Source organism: Panthera tigris, chromosome A2, assembly GCF_018350195.1.
Source record: "Panthera tigris isolate Pti1 chromosome A2, P.tigris_Pti1_mat1.1, whole genome shotgun sequence".
Classification (NCBI taxonomy): domain Eukaryota; kingdom Metazoa; phylum Chordata; class Mammalia; order Carnivora; family Felidae; genus Panthera; species Panthera tigris.
Genome location: NC_056661.1, coordinates 4,655,299 through 4,674,074, shown reverse-complemented (window position 1 = coordinate 4,674,074; position 18,776 = coordinate 4,655,299). Strand labels below are relative to the sequence as shown.

Sequence of the window (18,776 nt, the reverse complement as noted above, 5' to 3'; positions counted from 1 at the left end):
TCCCCACCAGGCCAGCCCACGCGCCCTAGTGGTTAGGAGCAAGGGCCTGGTGTTCAGCAGGGTCTGGCTCCAAATCCTGGCCGTGTCGGATTCTGGGCGACTTTGGAGCAGTGACTCTTTTTGTCCGAAGGTGGTCTCAACGACACTGCGGTAACCAGTACCCACCAGTGCCGAGCGAGGGAAGCAGCGCAAAGCAGGTGGGAGTTTGGGTCGGTCCAGCCCTCGCTAACACGAAGAGCCAGCGGCCACTCCTGAGTTTGTGTCTGTGCCCGCCTGACACGGGCTTCCTGGGGCTCGGGGATGTGACTTGTAGTTTCAGCAGCAAATGCTCAACAGCCTCTGGTTTACACCCCTCCCCACAGCCTGGGCACCCCTGCGTCGCACGCCCCCCCCACCCCCCCACCCCCCCGGCAGCCACGTGTGCCCACAGTTTCTGGGTTTTGCCGGTCTGGGCTGCAGGGTCTTACCCGAGTTTTTACCTGGTCTTACCTGTGTGTGATCCAGCACCTCGTTAAACCTCCCTAAGTTATCTGGGCTTCTTTGCCTGGAAAACTCTCGCGAGCTTCTGTCAGGCGGCGTATCACACGCTTAAATGTGCCATCTCTCTGTCCTCAGAACCTCATGTGGGAAAGACTGATTAGCTCCCTCTCATAGGTAAGGGATGGTCTCATTTCCTTGGTATTACAGGGGCCAGGCATGGAAGCCACTGGAAACTGCTGCTGTGCCTCTCAGACCCAGTGGGCTTAAGCTCCCCTCCCGCCCTGATGCCAGGACAGGGCTGAGGTTCCAGGTCCCAGGGGCCTCAGGTGGGCCTTCTAGAGACAGGAGTTCCTGCAGGGTGAGCTTCCGACCCTTGTGTCCCAGTTCTTGGCTGTCTCCAGGCCTCTCCCTTTTCCTGTTTTGGTGCTGGCTCAGACAGGCCCGGAGACAGGGGCATGATGTCTTAATCCTCCAGGTGGCAGCCATGATGGATTCTCCACTGGCTTGGCCACCTGCTGACCCCTCTCTTCCCACACACCTATCTGCCCCACCCGGCGCCCGACGTGGGGACCCCTGAGCCCTGGCACCCTGCCTGAGTGCGGAGGGGCCACCCTGGCGGGCCCATGATGCCCCCCAACTCTTTCCAGAAAGCAGGTGGGGTGGGGGACCGGGCTGCCCGCCCTGGGCTCGGCTCTGGCTGCCACAACAGTCGTAAATCAGGGGAAGAGGGGGTGTCGGAAACGGGTCTGCGGAATGTCTGGATGGGGAAGGGAGGGGGGTGAGTGCTTAACTCTTAGAAGCACGGGGTGTGGGGCCAAGGGACTGGCTTGCCTGGCCCTGAGGATGCAGAAGAGCAGCCGGTACGGGACGCGGGGTCTTCCTGCTACTACAGCAGCGGCAACGAAGAGGTTATTTCCCCAGCCCAGGCTGGGGAATAAATTGAGGGTGCGAGGCATCCCCACCCTCGGGATCTGCCCGTCACAATGGCCACAGGAAGAGTCCTACTCTGCTCTCTGCTGCTCCTGTCGCTGCAGCCGGGCCTCGGCAGGGGCCCTGGTGCTCGGGGGGCTCCGGTGGTGGAGGAAGAGCCACGAGGGACCCTGAGGCCACAGCTGGGTAAGAACCCCCCGGACCCCGCACGACTCCCCCACTCCTTCCTGCTCAGACCCTGCTCGCTGTCAGCTGCCCCTTGTCCCCTGCAGGTGCCCGCCTGCGCAGAGCCCTGGCCGGCCCGTGCCAGCTGTGGAGCCTGCCCCTACCTGTGGCCGAGCTGGGTCTGGGCTACGCTTCGGAGGAGACGGTCATCTTCCGCTACTGTGCAGGCAGCTGCCCCCGCGGTGCCCGCACCCAGCACGGCCTGACGCTGGCCCGGCTGCGGGGCCAGGGCAGAGCCCACGGCGGGCCCTGCTGCCAGCCCACCCGCTACACCGACGTGGCCTTTCTCGATGACCGCCACCGCTGGCAGCGGCTGCCCCAGCTCTCGGCGGCTGCCTGCAGCTGTGGCGGCTAAGGGCGCCAGGCCTGGGGCCCCGCAGCCGCTTGAGGAGCTCTGCTGACCTATTTATCGGAGACTTGGATGCCGAGGAGATCAGAGGGGCGGTGGGCTGGGGGCCGCCTGCAAGAGCATAATAAAGGAAACTGCTGCCGCATGACTGTGTTCAGCCAGGGTGTGCCCTGACCCTGCCACCGAGCTCCCTGTGCGTGGACAGGGAGGGTCCCGGGCTTCCCCTGCACCTCTCGGCGCCTGCAAGCAGCCAGCTCAAGGAAGGCCAGTCTGTCCATTTTCCAACTTTATTCACAAACGTGGTGTGTGTCTGGTGGGGGGGAGAACCTGAGGGAAGGGCCTGGCGTTCAGCAGGCTGGGGGGGGCTGCCCAGGCTCACCTGGTCCCATCTCCTCAGGGAGCGAGCGGCAGATCACAGAGATGCGTCGGCCCCGGGGAACCCGACGCCCCCCAAAAAAGGACTCTTCATCCCGAAGAATCTCATGGGAGAAGTCATAACGGGCCGAGCCCCTGCAAGAGAAAACAGGCTCGGGCTGGGTGGGCTGAGGGCAGCCCCTGCGCAGGGCAGGCTGCCTGGTGGGTGGGGGGGGGGGGGGGGGGGGGGGGAGGAGACGATCGCGTCTGCGAGGAGGGCTGAATAAGAGAAGGTGCGCAACATGTGAGGTGGGTGAGCATCTGATGAGTTACGGGTGGGGTGGGGGCTCCTCGGCTGAGCAGTACCTAAGGATGTAGAGGGAGCCTGGCTCCAGCAAGAGTTCCAGCCACTCCCCCGGCTCCTGGGTGTGCACCAGCCGCATGACGCTGGGAGATAGCAGGGATAGGCCAGCGATGGTGGCTCCACAGAACTGGAAGAGAGGGCATGGTGGCCAGTCAGTCTGTGGCCTGGCTGGCCCACCCCCAGCTGGGGGCTCCAAGGCTCTGGCCGCCGCCCACCTTGATGCTGTCCACATGTGGCTTGATGTAGCCCCGAGGTTCCAGGTCCAGCACATGCACCGAGGACAGCAGGGTCTGGCCAGGGCTAAAGGCTGCCGCTTGCACACGCTGCAGGATGGCCCGGCTTGCCTCTGACCAGCGTGACTTTTCTGTCTCTCGGAAGCCGTGGATGGCCTGCACGGAGAATTTGGGTCAGGCCAGGAAGCTCTCAGGGAGAACAGGGAAACTGAGGCACGGTGGTGGGGAGCAGAGTGCAGAGCAAAGGACTGGTTTTCCCAGCATGACCCTTGACCCCGCCTTCAACTCACCACCTTGGTCCCGTCTACCCTATAATCCTGGGTCTCAAACCCCAACCCCAACCCTTATCCCATCTAGGTCTGGTCCTACTCCTTTGTATCCGCCCTTGAGCTCCAATTCAGTCCCAGATCCAGTCCCCAACGCTGGCCCCCCCACCCCGCAATACTCAATTTTGTCTCCGCCCACAACTTGATCCCACTCCAGTCCTCTGTCTCCGCACCCAACTGGTGACCCTCCCTCATCTCGCTCCACACCTGTTTCCGCCCCTAACCTTGGTCCTGTCCCCCAAACACCCCACAGTTCCAAGTCTGCCCTCCAGTTATGGCCCTGCCCTCATCTCCAAAGTGCTTTCCCGGCCAGCAAAACACCTCGGCATCAAACTCCGCCCCATGCCGCCAGCCCCGTGCCCAGCCGTAGCCCCCGGCGACCCAGCGCTCCACCCTAGTCTTCACCTCTAACGTCACTGGCCCCGCCTCCGCCGTAGCCCCGCCCCGAGGCCCGCCCCCCCCCGGGGCCGCCGGCCTCACCGCGTCCCAGTGATCGTATTCGTAGCGGCGGCGGCGCAGCTCGGGCTCCAGCTCGCGGCTCAGCGTCTCCTCCTCGGCCGTGCTCAAGAAGCCGGGCCGCACCAGGGCCGCGTCCCGAAGGCGGCTTAGTACGGCTGGGCCCGAGCCCCGCACCCAGCTGGACCGGGGAAGGGTCCCCAGCGCCAGGCGGCCGCTCGCGGCCATAGCCCCCAGAGCCGGGTCTTGGAAGCTGTCGGAGTCAGGGCAACGCCCCCGCTCCGGAGCCATTGGCTGTGGCTTCACCGAGCCCCTCCAGTGATTGGCCTTCCTCGGAGTCCCGCCTTGCTCTCCGCCCCGTCAAGAGTACTGGTTGCTGCTCAGCTCGCGTCTCAAGCTATTGGCTCCCCATAGGACCCGCCTCCTTTCGCGCGCTATTGGGCGTCGTCCACGGTGGCGGCCGGGGGTCGGGGCGCGGCGGCGAGTTATGGCCTCGAACTCGAGGTCAGGAGTTGCAGGAGGATTTAGGCCAACGCCCAGGTTGTGGAGTTGGCCAGGACTAGAGATTAAGGGGACAGCACAGTCAGGTTGAGATGAAGGGGTCAAAGGCACAGAGGTCAGGGCCAGAGGTCAAAGGCACAGGGAGTGGGGCCAACTTAGAGGTTGGGGTCAAAGGTTAAAACCAAGCATCACCCTTTTTTCCCCTCGGGACTGGGTTATTCCCACCCCTGTACAAACAGACTGGCTCCCACCCGCCCGGGTGGCTCCCTATTTGTTGATCATCTGACTCTCGATGTCAGCTCAGGTCATGATCCTAGAGTGGCGGGATGGTGTCTCTTTATACCTCAAGTCACCGGAAATATCAAGGACAGATGTCACAACCCGTCCTAATCCAATCATCAAAATTCAGAGGAAAGTCCACAGGACAAAGGACCTTGTTTCTCCAACAAGGGAATTTCAAAGGAAGACAAGAAAAAGAGGGAGAGATTGAGACAGAGATTAAGGGCAAAACCCACAGTTAAAGAGACTTTGAGATATCTCCACCAGTTGCAAGGTATGCACCTTATTTGGAAGTTGATTTGAACAAATTAAGAAAAATAGAGACAACTGGGGAAATTTGGACACTGGTCGACTATTTGACCGTAGTAAGTACTGTTATTTTTTTAGGTTTCAAATGGCATTGTGGTTGTCTTTTAAAAGATTTATCCTTTTAGAAATACCTGTGGAAATATTGACCCCCTGACCCCTCCAGTGACAGCCCCATGTTCTCTGCTCTCCTTATACAACAAAGTTCCTTGAAGAACTTGTCCAGCTCCCCTGTCTTCCTGCCCCTGCTGTCTGGATGCACTCCAGTCTGGCTTTGGCCCCCACAGCACGGGAAATGCTCCTACTTGAGGCACAGTGACTTCCACTGTGCCAAATCCAGCAGCCAGTTCTTAGCCTGACTGCTTATTTATAGAGATACGTTCTTATTTTATTTTACATTTTTATCCCCAGCTCTGACCGCAGATTCATCATCTCCTGGGATGTCTAAGGCACATCAACACCAGTAACGGCCAAACTCAACTTCTGATTCCCGGTCCCCCAACCAGTTCATGGGTTCAAGCCAGGCGTCCGACTCTGCACTGACAGCTCGGAGCTTGGAGCCCAGAACCTGCTTCAGATTCTGTGTCTCACTGTCTCTCTGCCCCTCCCTCGCCCCTCCCCTGTTCGCGCTCTGCCTCTCTCTCAAAAATAAACACACACTAGGGGCGCCTGAGTGGCCCAAAAAAACCCAAAGCCCTGGCTGGAATCTGACCCCCTCTGACCACCTAGCTGGGGCTGCCAGCCTTCTTCTGATTATTCTGATTAGTCCACTTCTCCTAATGGGTCTCCAGGCTTCCATGCCGGGTGCACTTTGCCCACCACTCCGTGGGAGTCTTAGTAGTCCTGCTTTTTGTTCTCCTCAGAACCCTCCCGGGCTCATCTCCCTCCTTGCTCAGATCTAGCAGACATTAAGATCTGTCCTCCTTCCTTTCTGCTCTCAAATCTCCACTGTCCCCCTGCCACTCCACTTCAGCCACCTGAGCCTCCTTGTGGCCCCTCCCACAATGGTAGCCACAGTCCTGCCACAGGGCCTTTGCACTTGCTATGCCCGCTGCCTAGACTGCTCTGTTCCTCCCTCACCTCAGATGTCTTTGTTCAAGCCTCACCTCAGCAAGGCCTTCACTGGCCACCCCATCTAAAACTGTCACGCACTCACACTGCATGTCTCTTTCCCTGCTTTTTAAAAAACCGTCTACTGGGGCGCCTGGGTGGCGCAGTCGGTTAAGCGTCCGACTTCAGCCAGGTCACGATCTCACGGTCCGTGAGTTCGAGCCCCGCGTCAGGCTCTGGGCTGATGGCTCGGAGCCTGGAGCCTGCTTCCGATTCTGTGTCTCCCTCTCTCTCTGACCCTTCCCCGTTCATGCTCTGTCTCTCTCTGTCCCAAAAATAAAATAAAAAAAATTAAAAAAAAAAATTGTTAAAAAAAAATAATAAAAAAAAAATAAAAAAAATAAAAAAATAAAATAAAAAACCGTCTACTCCCACAAGAATAAGTTCTTTGAGGACAGGGATTGTTGTTTTCTTCACAATACGCCGTGGTCTCTAGAACAGTGCCTGAAATGTCGTATTTGCTCAGTAGAGTTTGCTGAAGTTAGGGAACTGAAGGTCAGAGTCTCAGGGTCAGGGTAAAAGCAGAAGAGGCCTCGTGAAGGGCACACGGTGGAGCAGGGAGGGAAGGCCACACAGATGGGGATCAAAGACTACAAAGATTTAATTGAAAATCATAGTGTCTCATTCAAGGTATCTGCCCTTAGCGGCACCCCGAAATCCGAGTTCCTCCTGGGGCCCTTCCAGCTCAGCAGCGAGGGGTGGGCAGGGCTTCAGCCGCAGCGTCTGACCGACGCCTGGCCCCCCCCCCCCCCCCCAGCTTTCCTCTGGAGGGTGAGGGCCAGGTCTCAGACGCTTGCTGGGGCAGGTTCTGCTGTGGCCGCGGCCGCCACAGGCTCCTTTTGCACCAGCTCAGGCTCATCCTCACCGTCCTGGGGAGGGTGGACCAGAACCTTGTCTAAGATCCCAAACTCCTGGGCCTCCATGGGGCTCATGTAACGGTCCCGCTCCATGGCCGACTCTGCAGGGGAAGCAAGAAGCAGGACGTGTGCGGTTAAGGGCAGACACCTGGGGCCAGGTTTGGGTCCCTGTTCTGCGGCTGCTTTGCTGCGTGGCCTTGGCCTCCCCCTCTCGGTGCCTCGGTTTCCCCATCGGTAAAATACCCGTTTCCATTTTGCCTTTTTTTTCCACTTGTTACTGATGTATAATGTACACCCAGCAAAGGGCACAGATGGTAAGTGGACAGTGTGAATTTCAGCCTGAAACTTGCCCACAAGGCCAGCACCCAGATCGAGAAATGGGATGTCACCAGACCCCCCCTGACCACCGCAGCCCTGCTGGAGCCACTGACTCCTCTGGCCCAAGAGGAACCACTAGCCTCACGCTGGGCTCACAGCATAGATAAGTCTGCTTCTTTTTTGTTTGTAAATGCGTGGAATCAGAGAGCATCTACTCCCTTTCGCCACTCAGCAACAGGATTTCGAGGTTCAGCCAGGCTGCCGCGTGTCGCTGTGGACAGGTCTCTCTCGTTGCCATATGGCGATTCCACAGTGTAAACAAAGCCCTGACGCACTCGTCCTGCTGGCCACGTGGGTGTTTTCCAGGGCGGGCTCGCATACGCAGGACCGCTGTCAGCATCCTGACTGCGTCTCTGGTGGACAGAAGCACTCCCTTCTCTTGGTTACATGCTGAGCAGGGGGGAACCATGGCATTTTGGGCATTTTTAGCCCGAGCTGGTAGTGCCAGATGGCTTTCTACCACATCTGTATCGTTTCCACTGCCGCCCACAGCGGGTAAGCGTTCTGGGTGCTCCACGGGCATCTGGTGCTGTGTTTTCTATTTTAGCGGTTCCAGTGGATTGAAATGCTGTCTCGCTGTGGCCTTAATCTGCCTTTCCCTAAAAGCTGGTCATGTCAGTTTTTTTAAAAAAATATATTGGGGCGCCTGGGTGGCTCAGTCGGTTGAGCATCCAACTTCAGCCTGGGTCATGATCTTGCAATTTGTGAGTTTGAGCCCCACGTTGGAGCCTGGAGCCTGCTTCGGACTCTGTGTCTCCCTCTCTCTCTGCCCCAACCCACTCGCATTCTGTCTCTGTCTCTCTCAAAAATAAATAAACATTAAAAAAAAAAAAAAATATATATATATATATATATGGGCTGGGACGCCTGGGTGGCTCAGTCGGTTGAGCGTCCGACTTCAGCTCAGGTCGTGATCTCACGGTTCATGAGTTCGAGCCCTGCATTGGCCTTTGTGTCGGAGCCTGCTTTGGATTCCCTGTCCCCCTCTCTCTGCCTCTCCCTTGCTTATGGTTGCTCTCTCTCTCAAAAATAAATAAACATTAAAAAATATATATATATACACACACACATAAGATAATATATATATATAACGTGTAAAAATATATACACATATATATACATACACATACACACACTGGCTAATTTATTTATCTTATTTATTTATTTCTGAAGGAGGCTCCATGCCCAACGTGGGGCTTGAACTCCCAACCCTGAGATCAAGAGTGGCATGCTCTACCGACTGGGCCATGCAGGCACCCCTAATGATGTTCTTTTTAAATATCATCACTAAACATGACGGGCATCTTTTCTTGTATTTCTTGGCCATTTGGAATATTCTTTATTGAGGACCCTGTTCAAACCTTTGACCCACTTCCGTGAAGTTTTTGCCAGGGTTCTGCAAGGAGGTCTTTTTAAAGTGCTTCGAGGGGCGCCTGGGTGGCGCAGTCGGTTAAGCGTCCGACTTCGGCTCAGGTCACGATCTCGCGGTCCGTGACTTCGAGCCCCGCGTCGGGCTCTGGGCTGATGGCTCGGAGCCTGGAGCCTGTTTCCGATTCTGTGTCTCCCTCTCTCTCTGCCCCTCCCCCGTTCATGCTCTGTCTCTCTCTGTCCCAAAAATAAATAAAAAACGTTGAAAAAAAAAAAAAATGAAAAAAAATAAATAAATAAAGTGCTTCGAACAGGGGTTCTCAGGTGACGGTGATTTTGACCCCTGGGGGACACCGGGTGATGTGTGGAGGCGGTTTTCATTGTCACCCATGGAAGGTGCTACTGGCATCCAGTGGGCAGTGGCCAGGGATGCTGCTCTATGTCCTCAATGGCCAGGACGGTCCCCACAACAGAAGATGACCCAGCCCTGAGTGTCAGCAGGGCCAGGGTCGAGAGGCCCCGGCTTAGCACAAGGCCTGCCGCATATGTTCGTGTTGGCTAAAATAAGGAGCCGCTGGCAGTCTGCCTGGGGCGGGGACACTCACCAATCACCTGCAGGCTCTGTTTGGTGTGCTTGGCATAGATACTGTAGAGCTGCTTCTTGAGTTTCATGATCTCCTCCGCCTGGATGGCGATGTCTGTGGCTTGGCCCTGGGGGGCGTCCCAAGGGGGTTAAGAGGGAGAAGGTTAGAATGAGCGTCGGCCCCGCACAGGGAGGCCGGAGAGGGTGTTCAGACAGGCGGGACAGGGCTTCTCGAGTCCTTCCACATCCTGCTGCGTCTTCAACCGCCATCGGGAAGGCTTCCGGTGTGAATTACACTGTCTTCCGCTCTGCGCGTGGAGCCTCGCCCTTCCCAGGGCAAGGGGATTCCTGGAGACAGCGGCCAGCTGGCCCACGAGTTTCACGTGCAAACCGGCTGATCCAGAGGGCACACCCTCACCACCTCCTCCGTGGGGCTCTCACGTTCGGGGCCACTATCCCATGCCCCATCACCCCCGGGCCCAGTGCCAGAGAACTAGGCCAGCCCCCACACCCCAGAGTCCCCTGACATTATTCCAACTAGCCAGTCCTGAGCCTGCTTGCCCTGCCTCGCAGTTCCTTCCTGCAGAAACCGCAGTAAAGTCCTTGTCCGCTGCCCCTCCCCACTCCTGCCCGGCCTCCTGACAGACCCCGGTGCTTCCCGTGTGGCCCTGCATGGCCTGGCATGCCCCCACCCCCTCCTGCCCCCTGGGAACTGTGCATTACAAACTGTCTTTCCAATAGTGGTCCTCTCCTGATCTGCTGGCCTCGCCAAACGTGAATCAAAATAAAACCTACGGTTCAAAACACTGACACTCCCACACGGCGTCCACCCAGTACCTCCTTCTGTTCAGACACCACCCCCCATCCCGCAGCAGCCTGCAGGGCCTGGCACTCACCCGGGCGCCCCCAGACGGCTGGTGGATCATGATGCGGGAGTTGGGAAGCGAGTGGCGCATGCCCGGGGTGCCAGCGGCCAGAAGCAGGGAGCCCATGCTGGCGGCCTGGCCCACGCACCATGTGCAGATGGGGTTCAGGATGTACTGCATCGTGTCGTAGATGGCCAGGCCCGAGGTCACCATGCCACCTGGTGGGGGTGGGAGGGGTGGTAATGAGGGGCTGTGCCGACTCCTGGCCCGCGTGCTTTCTCGGCTGCGCCCCTGGTCTTGGGGAGAGCTTGTGCAGAGGCAGCCCTTTAAAGCAGGCGTGGCAAACGCAAATACTTCCAAGGGTAGAGAGGTGAGGAAACAGGTGACGCGAATTAAGCGGTTGGTCCAGTTACCACCTGTGCACATGGGCCCAGGGGGACCAGACCTGTCAAGGCTTCACGAGAAGCTGGAAATCGGGGAGCGTGCCGTGGCCGAGAGGGAAGCTCTGGAGCCGGCCTGCCCTGGCAGTTTCATCTGTGTGACCTTGGCGAGTTACCCAGCCTCTCAGAGCCACAGGGTCTCCTGGCAGATTGGGGATAACTCAACAGTCCCTACCTCGTGAGGTCAAGGTGAACTAAATGCCTATAAAGTACTTGGGTGTGGGGCCCAGTAAGGGTCCAATCAGGATGCGCTATTGTCTTTGGGGAGGGAGTGGTGCTGGTGGTGGCAGCTACCGATTTGAAAACGCTGACCACCGGGTCAGGCTAGTAAAGTGTTAGGTGTGGGATCAAAGAGGCAGGTTCAGCTGCCGGCTTGTGAACCCAGACATAAAAGCAAGGAACAGGCAACTTTTGGAGGTTTGGAGACAGTGTTGGGACTCTGAAGGAGGCTCAGCACCCTTTCTTCCTCCGCAGGGACAGCGTTCCTGATCAGGGGGTCTCTATCCCCTGAGTCACCTCACGTGTCCCCAGAAGCGCCCCTGCCACCCAGGGAAGGCTCCGCTCACCAGGGCTGTTGATGTACATGTGGATGGGCTTCTTGTTGCTCTCGGACTGCAGGAACAGCAGCTGCGCGATCACCAGGCTGGCCACGCTGTCGTCGATCTGCAGGTAAGCAGGCAGGGTGGGGTGGCCCACATCGGGGGTAAGGAGAGGGCTAATGGAAGCAATTATGGGGTGGCTGGGGACGAGTCAGGGGAACCGGGATGGATGTCAGAGCCCAAGAGAGACGGTGGGGGAGAATTCAGGACCAAGGAGGGGAGGTGGTGAAGGGTGGTAGGGACCCACGGGGGTTGGGGCCCAGGAAGCCGGGAGTCATGGGCTTAGGGCAAGGAAGGGGAGGGGTCACATGGGTTGGGGAGAAGGATTAGAGCCAGGAATGAGGGAGGAGGATCACTAGTGAGGGAGGGAGCCAGAGTTCAAGAAGGGAAAAGCAGAGGGTTTGAGGAAGGGGTGAGATGGGGGATTAGGGGCCAGAACAAGGGGCTGGAGGTCCATGGGCCCAGGAAGTGGGGCGTCAGACCGGTACCAGTGCAGAACCCAGGTAGGAAAGTAACAGGAGGGGTCAGGAGGTCAAGGGGGTTCGAGGAGGAGGGGAGCGTGGGTCTGGGCAAGCGCAGAGGAGGGTCGCGGCGGGGAACTCACCGGACCCATGACACACACGATGCGCTCCCGCAGCAGCCGTGAGTAGATGTCGTAGGCGCGCTCGCCGCGACCCTGGGGGAGAGAGACAGAAAGAACCTCCAGCCCCGTGACCCCCGACGCCCTCCCCAGGCCAAGTTCCCGCGGCTGCTGTACCGTCTGCTCCACCACGATGGGAATGAGCGGGAGAGCCCGGGCCGCCGTCGCGTGCAGGCTCCGCTGCAGGGCCAGGCCGGTCTTGGGCGTCCGATGCGGGGGGAAGCGGGCGGCGAGGCGAGGCCCCAGCGCGGGGCAACCACCTGCCGCCACCCGGGCCCCCCCAACCAATATTCCCGGCCACATCCCGCTGTAGTCCCTCTCGGCTTCCGTCCGATGGCGGAACTACAACTCCCGGCGTGCTTTGCGCCTAGAGCGCATGCTCACCAGGTCGCCCGCATCCTGGGAGGTGGGGCGGAGCACGAAGGGGGCGGAGCCGGAGGACGTTTGAAGCGCGCAGTTCTAGTCACCTTACGTGTTGAATTTGTCGTTCCTTATTTAATTTTTTTTTTTCCATATTCAAGTTATGTTTTTTTCCTGTCGTTCTTTAATTTAAAAATCAGCTCCTGGGGTGCCTGGCTGCTCAATCGGTGGAGCGTACCACTTGATATCGGGGTCGTGAGTTAAGGCCCCACATTGGGCGTAAAGCTTACTTAAAAAAATATATATATTATAAATAAAAATCAGCGCCATTGTGCCCACTGAGCCCTGGCCTAGCCGAGTTTCCAGTTCGGTGGAGCTGACTCCTTACTGAGACCTTTTCTTTCATCTATGGACTCAGGCTGTTGGGAGCCCAAGGAAGGGTGTTGCAGACTCTGCCTGTGGAAAGGTTTCCTAGGAGAAGTGAGTATTGGAGCTGGGTTTTGAAGGGTGGATAGGAGTTTGTTAGGTGGGAAAAGACATTTCTGGTAGAGGGAGGAGAACGGGCAGAGAGACGGAAGTAGTAAGGTTCCCGGTAACGTTTGGGACCTCTCTTTACCTGCAAATCGTCTCAAGGCGAATTCTTTTTCATCTTTCGGCTCAAATGCCACCTTCTTAGAATTGTCCCCAGAGTCTGGAACTGTGCCTGGTACACAGTAGGTGCTTATTAACTACACTTTGCAGCAAGAGGTGACAAGGGAGGAAGGTTGAGAGCTGAGGGCTGTAGAGGCAGCTGCCCCACCCGCCAAGATGGCTCAACCCCTGACGTGCTGTGTGATCTTAGGTCATTGCTTAACACCTTTGAGCCTGAAGTTTCTCATCTGGAAAATGGCAGTGATCGAACCAATCTCAGGGAAGGATTTAAAGATACCTGCTGCTGTCGGGCTCTCTGCTGCTGGTGCGGAGCCTGCTTTGGATCCTCTGTCCCCCTGTCCCTGCCCCTCTGTATCAAAAATAAATAAACATTAAAAAAAGGGATACCTTCTGCTGATGCAGCATATTGAAGGCATCTGACTTCAGATCTTGGCTCCATTACTTACTAGCTGTGTGTCCCTGAGCCTCAGTTTTCCATCTGTAAATAGGGATAATGATAATAACGAACATCCTAAGGCTGTTGTAAGGTCCTCAGAATGGGCATTCACTATCTTTTAAAAATATTTTTTAACATTTATTCATTTTTGAGAGACAGAGCGTGAGCAGGGGAGAGGCAGAGAGAGAGGGAGACACAGAATCCGAAGCAGTCTCCAGGCTCTGAGCTGTCAGCACAGAGCTCGATGCGGGGCTCGAACCCATGAACCACGCGATCATGACCTGTACCAAAGTCGGACTCTTAACCGACTGAGCCACCCAGGCGCCCCTGTATTCACTATTGATGGGTATTAATTATTGATGTGTTAGCCAGGAACCACAGGGGTGCAAGAAGTCCTCCCTTAGGAGGGGCCTTTTGAGGTGGGTTTTGACAGATAGATAGGAGTTCACCAGGCAGATAGTGCCTAAATGCTGGACCCTCAAATTGATGCTGGGTGTCATAGACAAGGGTACACTCTGTGTTCACACAAATCCTGGTCTCATGGGGACAGAGAACAGGACATGGGAAAGTGGAAAAGCTTAGAGGAGGCCTTGGAGGCACCCCTGGAAGAAGGCTTAGATCTAGGCCTCACTGACAGGGCTTGGGGGTCGGGGGTCAGCGTCCAGGCACTGGGAGTGACATTCCCCAGTGGGGACTGTGGAGGTAGTGGGCAGCATGGAATGTCCCAGTTTCTGCTATGAGTCAGGTGGGTGGCCCTGCCCAGCCAGTTCCCCTAGGGCCCAAGCGCCCGCCCTACCCTGGGGAGAAGGGTGAGCCATCAGGTGCTGCCGCCCCCGCAGTCCTTCCCCCAAAACTACCCCCCCCCCCCGCCACTGCCTCCCTTTGCTTCACCGGCTCTACCTGTCCACAGATCAACCACTTTTCACCTCCTCTGTCCTTGTTTCCACCCTCTGTAATGTGTGTTCCAGCTTAACCCTGTGTCCTGTGGTTATTTCTTCGTTCAGCACCCTGAGAAAGCTCACCGAACCATATTCCTCCCTTGGCTCCCTGTCACCCTCGCTGACCTCTTCCCTCGCTTGCCTCCGGCCTCCTGACCCACTTCGCTCTAGCAGCGACACTGGCCAGCTTTCTGTTCCTCAAACACACCAAGCCCCATCCAGGCACCTGGGCTTTGCTGGCATCCTCTTCCCAAATCCAGCTCCTTTCCAACCCACAGATCTCCCCCCAGATGTCACCTCCTTAGGGAAGCCTTCCCTGATTCCCCTTGCTAATCCCAGAGACACTCTGCGACCTTTGCTTCTTTAAATGGCTATCCAAAAACAATTACATCAGTTCTTCTGTTTTCTTGTTTATCATCTGTGGGAGGTGAGCTCCTTTGAAGCCAGAGGTCTTTTTCAGCTCTATGGTCCTTGGGACAGTATTTATGAAACCTTTTTATCAGGACTCACAAGGAGAGATGCATCTTATATACAGTCTGAGCCCACAAAAATACAAAAGTTTCATGAAATGATATTTGTCCTTATTTTGAGCAATCACCTTCTGGTATTTTCTAATTTTTCCTGTTCTAGTCCGTTTCATTTACATTGGAGTTTCTCAGCCTTGGGACTAGTGACATTTTAGGTTGGATAATTCTTTGTTTGGGGAAGGCCATCCTGTGTATTGTGGGATGTTGAGCCCCATCAGTGGCATTGACCCACTAGATGCCTGTGGCGCTGCCCCATCATAACAATCGAAATGTCTGAGACATTCCCAAGTGTCCTCCTGGAAGGAAGAATTGCTTGCCATTGAAAATGACTGATTTAATTTTTTTTAAATTTTATTTATTTTGAGAGAGGGGGAGGAGCAGAGAGAGGGAGAGAGAGAGAATCCCAAGCAGGGTTCACACTCTGATCGCGGAGCCGATGGTGGGGCTCTAACTCACGAATCATGAGATCATGACCTGAGCAGAAACCAAGAGTTGGACGCTTGACCGACTGAGCCACCTGAAAATCACTGATTTAAATTAAAGTGGAGAGTGACCCGAAATGCTGAAATGAAAAAAAAAAAAAAAAACAAAAACAAACTTTTGAACAGTTTCTGGCAGATTGTAGGCACTCAGTTACTGTGTGACTTATTCCTCCTAACTTGTGAAATATGTTCTCGGTGAATAAGTCCATATAAGTAGGTGGTAAGGAGTGAGGGATGGAGGGAGGGAGGAATGTTTTGACACTTGGCTATAAAATCAGTCCGTCCCACTGGTTTTAGGTTATTACTCTGTGGTCAAAGAGAAGCTCTAAACACTGTTACCTGTTCTTTGATGTATGCAAAACAGGCCTATTGAAATGGATAGAAATTGAAAATTAAGAAAAGAAATGGAAAACCCGGGGCTGAAGAGGCCGTGGGTAGATGGATACCCCCATAAACAGCTCACACACAGACATTGCTACACTTCTCTGGAAAGCAAGTTGATACCCTATTTCAGACTCCCATAGTCCACTTCCAGTTACTCATTTGTAGGAAATGACCAAAGGTGAGCACCAGGATTTGGCCCAGGGTTGTTTATGGCCGAACTGTTTATAACTGTTCTGACTGTTGTTTCAGTTAGCTAGTGCTGCGTGACAAATCAGCCCATACACCTAGGGCTTTCAAACAGCCGTGGCTTATTCTCACAATTTGGGAATCTGGATTGGGCTCCTCTGATTGTCCTGTACACAGGGTTTGCTGGGGCTGGAATATCCACCGTGAACATCCTGCAGACACACATCTGGAGCCTCACCCCTGCCAGGGAGGCATCTCTTTCTCCCCATGTGGCTGCTTGGGCTTCCTCACAGTATGGTGGTTTTTAGGTCTCACCTGACAACTGGCTCCCAAGAGAGGAAGCAGAATTTACTTGTCTTCTTCTTTAAAAAAAAAAAAAAAAAAAAAAGTTTATTTATTTATTTTTGAGAGGGTTGGGGGAAGGGCAGGGAGAGGGAGAGGGAGACAGAGAATCTCAAGCAGGCTCCACATTGTCAGCACAGAGCCCGACGCGCGGCTCAGTTTCCCTAACTGGAGATCATGACCTGAGCTGAGATCCAGAGTCAGATGCTTAACCACCTGAGCCTCCCGGGCGCCCCTGAAGCTACCTGTCTTCTTAAAAGCTTGGCCCACACATCACATGGCAGCTCCTTTGCCACCGTCTGTCAGTCAGAGGAAGCCACATGGCCAAACCAAGATGCAAGGAGAAGGAAAGGGGAAATGACTCTTGGTGTGGGACGTGGCAGGGACGCATGGGATGGAAAGAATTGATGGTGGCCGTCTTCGGAGACAAGTCTAAAACACTTACATTAGCAAAGAATTGGAAATGAGTGTTCAGAAAGGGGCTGATTAAATCATATAAAATGTTAAGTTACAACAATTATCAACATTGCCTCCTCTGATCCAGGGTTTATTAGTTAGGCATGACTGTGAGTGCCAGTGACTTAGACCAGATAGAAATGTCTTTCCATCCAAGTGATAGTCTGGAGGTTGGCACTCAGGATGGGCAGGGTGGCTCTTGTACCATGGCGTCTCCAGAAGCCTGCTCCTCAGCCATTTCTAGGGCGGGGCTTTCCCTGTTTCGAAATCGAAATTGGGGCTTCAGCTGGCACATTTCCATTCCAAGAAGCTGGATGGAGGTTGAGAGGAAAAAAAACAGGCAAAAGACGCATGTCAGTCTTTTTTTTTTTTTTTTTCATATAATTTATTGTCAAATTGGCTAACATACAGTGTGTAAAGTGTGCTCTTGGTTCTTGGGGGTAGATTCCCGTGGTTCATCGCTTCCCTACAGAACCCAGTGCTCATCCAACAGTGCCCTCCTCAGTGCCCATCACGCACTTTCCCCTCCCCCCACCCCCCATCAACCCTCGGTTCTCTGTATTTAAGAGTCTCTTATGGTTTGCCTCCCTCCCTCTCTGTTTGTAACTATTTTTCCCCTTCCCCTCCCCCATGGTCTTCTGTTAAGTTTCTCAAGATCCACATAGGAGTGAAAACATATGATATCTGTCTTTCTCTGACTGATTTAACTCATTCAGCATAATACCCTCCAGTTCCATCCACATTGCGCATGTCAATCAGTCTTGAAGGAGGGCCGCCACCCCCCCCTCCACTTTTTTTGGCTACATAGCATTCCATGGATTCCATTATGTATGTATATATACATATATATATATATATATATATATATATATATATATATACACATATACGTATGTATATATAATATATATAAATATGTGTATATGTATGTATATATATGCACACATGTAAATATATCAGCATAGGGGCACTTGGCTCCTATGAGGGTGGCTCAGTCGGTTAAGTGTCCAGCTCTTGATCTCAGCTCAGGTCATGATTTCACAGTTGGTGACTTTGAGCCCCGCATCAGGCTGATGGTGTGGCGCCTGCTTGGGATTCTGTCTCTCCTCTCTGCCCCTCCCCTGCTTGTATGCTCTCTCTTTCTCTCTCTTAAAGTAAGCATAAAAAATTTTAAATATATATATATATATGAGTATATATATTTACTATATATTATTCATATATAATTAATAAATCAATTATATTTAATTTTAATTATTAGATTATTTTATAAGCATATATTATACAATAGAAATGTGAAATTATATATGATACAACTGTAATTAATATATTAATGATTATATAATTAGCATATATTATATATAATATTTAATATATTCATTATATGTATATTTAACCTGTTCCTTGCTGATGGATATCTTCACTGCGATGAAATACATTTTTCTCCTATCAGATTTGTCTTTTATGTTTTTTTAATGTTTATTTATTTGTTTTTGAAAGAGAGACAGAGTGTGAGCAGGGGAGGGGCAGAGAGAGGGGGAGACACAGAATCCGAAGCAGGCTCCAGGCTCCGAGCTGTGGGCACGGAGCCCCACGTGGAGCTCAGACTCACAAACCGTGAGATCGTGACCTGAGCTGAAGTCGGACGTTCAACCGGACTGAGCCACCGGGGCGCCCCTCAGATTTATCTTTTAAAGAGACTCCAGCCTGGGAGACGCCTTCTTTATCCACACTCCCTCAGGAAGCCCCTTGGGGCTCTTGGCCTTAAATACCCGCGTATCTGATGCTTCCTAGGTTCGTCTCTCCCACCCACGTATCTCTCCCAAGCTCCAGACCTCCCTCCCTCTCATCTCCCCTTGGATGCCTGATTAGGCACCGAAATGAACACGTCTGAGAAGAACTACTGATCTTATCCCCCACCCAAAGCACTGCCCCTTCCACCTGCCCCTGCTTGGAGCTGTTCTTCATTTCTGTCGCTTCACGGCCCAGAAGCTGTTGGCCAATCCAGCGGGCTCAACCCTGCACGTCTGCCCAGAGCTCAGCACCTCCCCCCTGGTTGGACCCGCCATCACCTCTCACCCAGACAGTTGTAGACGTTACCTCGTCCTATGTATCCCAGCCCCCACTCCTGCTCCCTTGTAAATTCTGTTCCCTTCAGTGGCTGGAGGAATCGTTTTAGTTTTTATTTTGGTTTTCTTTTTTAATGTGTATTTATTTATTTTGAGAGGGAGAGAGAGCATGAGCAGGGGAGGGGCAGAGGGAGAGAGAATCCCATGCAGGCTCCGTGCCATCAGCACAGGAGCCCAACGCAGGGATCAATCTCCCGACAGTGAGACGACGACCTGAGCCAAAATCAAGAGTCAGAGGCTT

At 54.2% G+C, this 18,776-nt stretch overlaps 3 protein-coding genes and 2 long non-coding RNA genes across 6 annotated transcripts; 2 read left to right on the top strand and 3 right to left on the bottom strand.

The window, feature by feature from the left end:
- The first annotated feature begins 1,331 nt into the window (after positions 1–1,331).
- Positions 1,332–2,084, top strand: PSPN (persephin). Its single transcript, XM_042977944.1, has 2 exons — positions 1,332–1,596; positions 1,683–2,084. Exons 1-2 carry the CDS (start codon positions 1,464–1,466, stop codon positions 1,988–1,990), a joined length of 441 nt encoding a protein of 146 aa, XP_042833878.1. The 5' UTR covers positions 1,332–1,463; the 3' UTR covers positions 1,991–2,084.
- A 173-nt stretch (positions 2,085–2,257) lies between these two features.
- ALKBH7 (alkB homolog 7) lies at positions 2,258–4,100 on the bottom strand. The gene is made up of 4 exons (XM_042977943.1): positions 3,742–4,100; positions 2,918–3,091; positions 2,705–2,829; positions 2,258–2,494 (listed from the first exon to the last, which is right to left on the bottom strand). Exons 1-4 carry the CDS (start codon positions 4,006–4,008, stop codon positions 2,332–2,334), a joined length of 729 nt encoding a protein of 242 aa, XP_042833877.1. The 5' UTR covers positions 4,009–4,100; the 3' UTR covers positions 2,258–2,331.
- A 2,392-nt stretch (positions 4,101–6,492) lies between these two features.
- Positions 6,493–11,978, bottom strand: LOC102970651 (caseinolytic mitochondrial matrix peptidase proteolytic subunit). 2 transcript variants are annotated; one of them, XM_042977270.1, is made up of 6 exons: positions 11,762–11,978; positions 11,609–11,680; positions 10,972–11,068; positions 9,996–10,183; positions 9,122–9,227; positions 6,493–6,871 (listed from the first exon to the last, which is right to left on the bottom strand). In XM_042977270.1, the coding sequence occupies exons 1-6, from the start codon at positions 11,945–11,947 to the stop codon at positions 6,699–6,701; spliced, it is 822 nt and encodes a 273-aa protein (XP_042833204.1). In that variant the 5' UTR covers positions 11,948–11,978; the 3' UTR covers positions 6,493–6,698. The 2 variants fall into 2 exon arrangements, with proteins under 2 accessions (XP_042833204.1, XP_042833205.1); XM_042977271.1 differs by lacking the exon at positions 6,493–6,871 and adding an exon at positions 8,723–8,753.
- Positions 11,979–12,049: 71 nt separating this feature from the next.
- On the top strand, positions 12,050–13,066 carry LOC122236365. The gene is made up of 2 exons (XR_006214433.1): positions 12,050–12,484; positions 12,846–13,066. It is a non-coding gene; the product is annotated as an uncharacterized LOC122236365 (long non-coding RNA).
- Positions 13,067–16,476: 3,410 nt separating this feature from the next.
- On the bottom strand, positions 16,477–18,476 carry LOC122236364. The gene is made up of 2 exons (XR_006214432.1): positions 18,348–18,476; positions 16,477–16,716 (listed from the first exon to the last, which is right to left on the bottom strand). It is a non-coding gene; the product is annotated as an uncharacterized LOC122236364 (long non-coding RNA).
- Between the last annotated feature and the right edge of the window lie 300 nt (positions 18,477–18,776).

Excerpts from the sequence above, each read along its gene's own strand:
- PSPN (XM_042977944.1), top strand. The coding sequence starts at position 1,464 with ATGGCCACAGGAAGAGTCCTACTCTGCTCTCTGCTGCTCCTGTCGCTG. Across the intron at positions 1,597-1,682 it reads GACCCTGAGGCCACAGCTGG|GTGCCCGCCTGCGCAGAGCC; the intron begins GTAAGAACCCCC and ends TGTCCCCTGCAG.
- LOC102970651 (XM_042977270.1), bottom strand. The coding sequence starts at position 11,947 with ATGTGGCCGGGAATATTGGTTGGGGGGGCCCGGGTGGCGGCAGGTGGT. Across the intron at positions 11,069-11,608 it reads TCGTGTGTGTCATGGGTCCG|ATCGACGACAGCGTGGCCAG; the intron begins GTGAGTTCCCCG and ends GCTTACCTGCAG. Across the intron at positions 10,184-10,971 it reads CATGTACATCAACAGCCCTG|GTGGCATGGTGACCTCGGGC; the intron begins GTGAGCGGAGCC and ends CACCCCCACCAG.
- ALKBH7 (XM_042977943.1), bottom strand. The coding sequence starts at position 4,008 with ATGGCTCCGGAGCGGGGGCGTTGCCCTGACTCCGACAGCTTCCAAGAC. Across the intron at positions 2,830-2,917 it reads CACATGTGGACAGCATCAAG|TTCTGTGGAGCCACCATCGC; the intron begins GTGGGCGGCGGC and ends CCTCTCTTCCAG. Across the intron at positions 2,495-2,704 it reads GGCTCCCTCTACATCCTTAG|GGGCTCGGCCCGTTATGACT; the intron begins GTACTGCTCAGC and ends TTTCTCTTGCAG.